Source organism: Lynx rufus, unplaced genomic scaffold (assembly GCF_022079265.1).
Source record: "Lynx rufus isolate CCGP_SWC_20201006 ecotype Redwood Valley unplaced genomic scaffold, mLynRuf1.p SCAF_44, whole genome shotgun sequence".
NCBI lineage: Eukaryota > Metazoa > Chordata > Mammalia > Carnivora > Felidae > Lynx > Lynx rufus.
This window is the reverse complement of record NW_025814861.1, coordinates 86,709-92,470: the sequence shown is the minus strand read 5'-3', so window position 1 is coordinate 92,470 and position 5,762 is coordinate 86,709. Positions and strand designations below refer to the sequence as shown.

At 65.9% G+C, this 5,762-nt stretch overlaps 1 protein-coding gene across 1 annotated transcript; it reads left to right on the top strand.

The window, feature by feature from the left end:
- The first annotated feature begins 4,338 nt into the window (after window positions 1–4,338).
- On the top strand, window positions 4,339–5,304 carry LOC124525619 (histo-blood group ABO system transferase-like). Its single transcript, XM_047098119.1, has 2 exons — window positions 4,339–4,397; window positions 4,617–5,304. The coding sequence occupies exons 1-2, from the start codon at window positions 4,339–4,341 to the stop codon at window positions 5,302–5,304; spliced, it is 747 nt and encodes a 248-aa protein (XP_046954075.1).
- The last annotated feature ends 458 nt before the right edge of the window (window positions 5,305–5,762 follow it).

Genomic DNA, 5,762 nt, shown 5'->3' with positions numbered 1-5,762 from the left:
TGGAGGAGGACCTTGCCCCAGTCGAGCCTCAGCTGAGGCTGCAGCCCTGGCCTCCTGGGTGACCGTGGGGCTGAGGCTCCCAGCCGAGCCGAGCCGGGAGACTGGCACAGAAAGTGTGAGGTGGTCCAAGTAAGGTGAATGTGTCCCCCAGCACAGACAACAGTCCATCCTCCAGGTTGGGGCCCGGGCCCGCCCTCCTCCCTCCCGAGCTCTCTCCGGCCACACTGGCTCCTCTCAGCTCCTCTCCAGACAAACCCTCTGTGCCTCCGAGTCTATGCAGCTTTGCTCGTCCCCGCAGCACACAGCACACTGCTTGCAGACGTGTGCGGGACTGGCTCCTCTTGTCCTTCTGGGTCCCAGCATCAGGGCCACCCTGGAGGCCTGTGAGACCCCAACCAGGGGCCCCTGGCCGCCCTCCTTCACCCTGCTTCATTTCCCGACAGTGTTGGTCTTTCCTTTCACACGGAATTGCTCTTGTGCCTTGACCCACCTCCCCCTCTGGGCTGTGAGCTCCTGGAGGGCTGGGACCTCACGGGACCTTTGACTCTGGCCCCCGGGCCCAACACAGGCCCTGCTCAGGGTGAGAGGCACAGGAGCTGTATGTGTTCAGAGAGTATCTCAGAGTCCCTACCTGCCTCTGAGCAGCTCACGCTGTGCACATGCAGACTAATAGTAAGAGGTACATGTGGGTTGGGGGCAGTGGACGCCCAGCTTGACCCCTGAGCGTCCCTTCCCGCTCCAGAGGCTTCACTGAGCACAGTGGACACAGCCTGCCCCCTGGTGGTCAGCACCGGCATGACAGCCCCAGTCAGGGAAACCAGAAAACAAAACCCACACCTTTGTTTGGATGTAGTCAAGGCAGCAGCCCTCCCTGGTCCTAGGGGGGCACAGGGGCAGGACCTGCGGGCTCCAGGGGCGGTGTGAGGACTTCAGAAGCCTCCCTTGTCCCCCGTTCCACCTCTCCCGTCCCGGTGCCCCGTTCATTCCGAAGGCTTCGTCACCCTAGCCAGGGCACTACCTCTGGAAGCCCTTCCTAATGAGGCCCCGGGGCTCCGACAAGGAGGGTCTTGACCTCGGTCCCCACACCAGGGTCCGCTGCTCGGCCACGTGCTGCCCACCCAGGTCCTCGGTCCTCCAATCCCCCAGACTGCCCTCCGCTCAGAAGGACCTTGAGGGAGGAGAAAGCATTTTCCCAGGACTAGGAGCATCTTGGGGCAGGGGTGGAGGTCCAGGGCCAGCAGACAAGCCTGTGGGACCCTTGGGACACCACGTCTATGCAGCCCAATTTACACAGGAGTAAGCTGAGGTCCGTCCCTTAGCCCCCTCCCACTAGGGGGGTGTCTCCTTCTAGCTCCAGGCGGGTGGCGGACACAAGACCCCAAACCCCGACTTCTCCGGGTGCCCCGGGAAAGTGCCCAGCCTAGGCAGCCCCCTGGGTACCCGGGAGACCCCGCTGGCCATCAGGCTGGCACGTCTCCCCACCCCACGTATGAGCCCTGGTCATGCTGCCAGCACACTGGGCGCCCCTGCCCCGTGGCAGAGCTGCCTCCAGTCCCCTTCTTCTTGCCCCGGTGTCACCTCCCCCCTCCAGGGTGGACTCCCCTTGAGCCGCTGCCGGGTGGTCAGTGTGCGTGTGTGTCTGTGTGTGTGTGCACCTGCTTGCCTGTACGGTCTGGGGACATCCAGATATAACAGCCCCACCTCGTATGGGGTTGATAGGGATCCGACGGGATCTCAGGGGTCTCATTCCCAGGGCGAACCCCAGGGGAGGACTGACTTTGGCCTAGGACGGAGACCCCCACTGCTTGGACTCTGCCCACCTCACGTATCCTGGGCCGGTCCCTGGCCTCAGTCTCCCACCTGGCCCTGAGGTTGGGCGTGGAGTGACGTCAGCGTGGACAGGGCCCAGGCTCTCCTCCTGGGTGGATGGAGAGGAGATGTGCCAGGCACACAGGCCTCCCTAGCAAAGGGCAGCTGGGCCTCGTGTCCTCGGCCTGGCACGGCTGTGTGCCCTCCCCGGGAGAGTCCGTGCCGCTGATCCGTGCCGCATGGCCCTATTGTGGGTTTGTCCCCCGGACAATCCGACCCAAAGCCTGAGCTCGCACTGGAGCCTGAGGAGGCTCCAACCCTGGAGATGAGGATGTCGTGGGTGGGGGCCATGGGAGGGGCGGTGGCGGCAGGGGCCTCTGAGGGGCCGGGGCTCCATGGGCTCCCTGGAGGAAGGCCCTAGGGAGGCCGGAGTGGGGTGAGGGGTGCCCACAGGGGAGGGCGTCTGGACCAGCTCACGCAGGGCGCCGGATGTCGGGCCAGGAGTCGGGGGTCACTGCAGGTTGGGGAGGGTGGGGATGCTCTGCCTCTGTGGCCCCCAGCTGCTCACTGTGGGGGAGACGCCGTCCCACCGCCTAGGCTGTGAGCTCGAGGGCGGGGTGGTGACTGGGCTTCACCGTCGTGTGCGGGTGCCTGCACACGGCAGCAGACAGACACGGGTGCTGACGCGTGCGGGGATGAGTGAACGGACACCGGGCCGCGGCTCCCATCTGTCGCTGTAAACAGCGGGGCCCGCGTCATGCGGCTCTGGGACGGTCCCAGTGAGTCAGCGCGACGTGAAGTGTTATTCCTCACCCGGCACAGTTTGAGGGCTGAGAATTCAGCAGGGGACGGGACGGGGTGTGTGCGCATGGAGCTGACCGGAGCGGGTGCCGCTCGAGCCGGGCACAGACGCCAGAAATACGTCGCTTGCGGGTGTTCTCGTCGGCCCTCCCTCTCCGGCTGGGGACGTGGTGGCCGCCGGCCTGCGGCAGAGGGAGCAGCGGGAGGGAGCGGAGTCCACACGGCCCCCAGGCGAGGGGCAGGGGCAGCACAGAGCTGACGCGGAGGGGCAGGGAGAAGCGCCCGGGGCCTGCAGCCTGCCCGTCTGGACACGCGTGTGGGCTAAGCAGGTGACCTCTAGCCGGTCAGTCCTGGAGCCCCGACACCGGGGCGTCCGAGGGCGATGCCGCGGAAAGCCAAGCACCCTTTTCCCACTTTGATGCCGACTCAAACGCCCAGGACCCACCTGGGAGCCAGGGGAGGTGGAGGTCAGCGGTGGGATTATGGGGTGTCTCCGGGCCCATCACTGTTCTCTTTCTCATTTCTACATCCTGTAGGAAACATGCCAGTAACTGGAACAAGGTATCACACACGATGTCTGCATAACACCCTGTTCTAGATTATCTGAAACAAGGTCCTCTACAATTAGGGTCATGGCAGACGCTGGACCCCGGCCAGCACCCCGGCGGGAGACACCGTGGCTGGCGTGCAGGGTGTGGGGCGGCAGGGCCGCCTGGCAGGGGCGGGGATGTTGGGGGACGCACATCTCCCCCGGAAAGCTGCTGTGTTACTTGGGTCTCAGCCCTCCCCGCAGTGTCTACATTTTGTATTCCACCTGAAACTGGCCCAACCTTTCGTTCCAGAATTTCACATGGCCAGTAACAGCCGGGACAGAGGAGTGAGCGCACAGGTGGGCAGGTGGTGGGCATGTCCTCAGAGGAAACCAGACTCCCCGAGTCAAGCTGTGAACCCACAATCACATCGGCTGGGTCTGGACTTGCCCCTGGTGACCTGACTGGTGGCTGGGCAGGGGTGTGTGTGTGTGACTGTGGGTGTGTGTGTGTGTGTGTGTGTGTGCATGTCCCCTATTGACACGGAGTGCCCACCTTCCCTGTGGGAGGGGTTTCTGGGCCAGGCACCGGGAAGTAGCCTTAGGGCCTGCTCAAAACACTGTCACCGAGGGGCTCACCGCACTTGCCCGATGACGGGGGAGCTACTGTGTGCAGGGTGGGGAGCAGCGAGCCCCCTCGAAGAGGGACCAGCCATGGGAGGCGGTTGGAGAAGACTTCCAACCTCTTGGGGTTGGGGAGATACAGACCTGGACCCGGAAGCTTTCACGCTCGGGTTCAGTGCTGGGGCGCGAGCAAGCCCCCTCTTCCTCCAGGGGCCCTCTTTGGCCTCCCCTGGCCACAGGCTGGGCCTGAGTCCTGATCTGGGGGAGATGGGGGGTGACCCCTCCTCGGAATACCCGCCGTTGGCTGAGGGCCCAGTAGCCTTCAAGGGAGGGCCCTGCAGGGGCAGACACAGTCCTGGGGGGCCAGGGACCGACCACTGAGCCAAGAGGGGCAGGTGGCCGGCCCCGCAGGTTCTGCGAAGTCTGCGAGGGCACGTTGACCAGAGCTGTGCCCGGAGGGTCTCGACTCCCTCACAGCAGGGGGGAACCTGCAGGGGATTTGCCAGGGGCGGGTCCTGCGGGTGGAGGGGGTCTGCCAGGGGAGCTCGGCACGGGGGTACGCTGCTGGCTCCAGCATGCTGACTCGAGGCTGCACGGGTTTCCAGCCTCCTCCGCCTCAGGCTCGCTCCCCTTTGTAAGATGGGGCGCTGGTGGTCCCCCGTCCCCCGGGGCAGAGGTTAGGGAGGCGCCGCGGGCACACTCGCCCAGGACAGGCCAGGACAGCGGCTGTTCCTTAAGCAGCCCAGGGTCTGCCTCCTCGATAAGGCGCACAGGTCCGCGGCCCCCGGCTTTGGGCTCCTGCCGCCAGCCTCTGGCAGCGACCCTCCTCCCGCCCTGTCCCCTGTCCCTGTAGATACGTGGCCTTCCTGGAGCTGCTCCTGCAGACGGCGGAGAAGCACTTCATGGCGGGACACAGGGTCACCTGCTACGTGTTCACCGACCGGCCGGGGGATGTGCCCCGCGTGCCCCTCAGGGAAGGGAGGCAGGTGGGGGTCCTGGAGGTCCGGAGCTACTCGCGCCGGCAGGACGTGTCCGTGCACCGCGTGGAGATGATCTGCAACTTCTCCCGGCGGCGCTTCCTCCACGAGGTGGACTCTCCGGTGTGCGCGGACGTGGACGTGAGGTTCCGCGACCACGTGGGCGTGGAGATCCCGTCCCCGCTCTTCGGCACCCTGCACCCCGGCTTCTACGGGGCGGCCCGCGAGGCCTTCACCTACGAGCGCCGGCCGCAGTCCCAGGCGCACGTCCCCAGGGACGAGGGCGACTTTTACTACGCGGGAGGCTTTTTCGGGGGGTCGGTGGCCGAGGTTCTGAGGCTCACGTCGGTCTGTCACCAGGCCACGGTGGTCGACCGGGCCCACGGCATCGAGGCGGTGTGGCACGACGAGAGCCACCTGAACAGGTACCTCCTGGACCACAAGCCCACCAAGGTGCTGTCCCCCGAGTACCTGTGGGACGAACAACTGCTGGGCTGGCCCGCCGTCGTGAAGAAGCTGAGGTATGTGACCGTGCCCAAGAGTCACCGGGGCATCCGGGACTGATGACGGGCTGGCCTAGTGTCCGTCAGGGGTGCCACCCTGACCCCAGCCGTCAGAGCGGATGGCCTGTCGCCGCTCCCTTTCTCTGTCCGGTCGCGGGACATCGCCGAGGCCCGGCGCCGCCCGCATCGGGCACGGGCACAGTTAGGCTTGACCGGGGGCCTGCCGGGGGGCGCGGCTCCAGCAAGACCCCTTGCCCTTCGGGTTCCTGGTCAGAGTTGAAAGGTCGCTTGCAGCCGCGGGCAGGACGTGAAGGTGAGGCCGGATCAGGACCCCCTTGGCTGGCGCCTGGCTTCCCGGCAGCCTGGGGCACAGCCCGCCGCCCGCTGGGGCAGGACAGCCCCCCCACCCCCTGGCCTCCCTCAGTCACTGCGGTGTTGTGGGTGTCACGCTTGCCCTGTCACTGCCACTAAAATGTTTCTGGCGGATGACGGGAATTGCGGGTTGTCCCGGAAACCTGC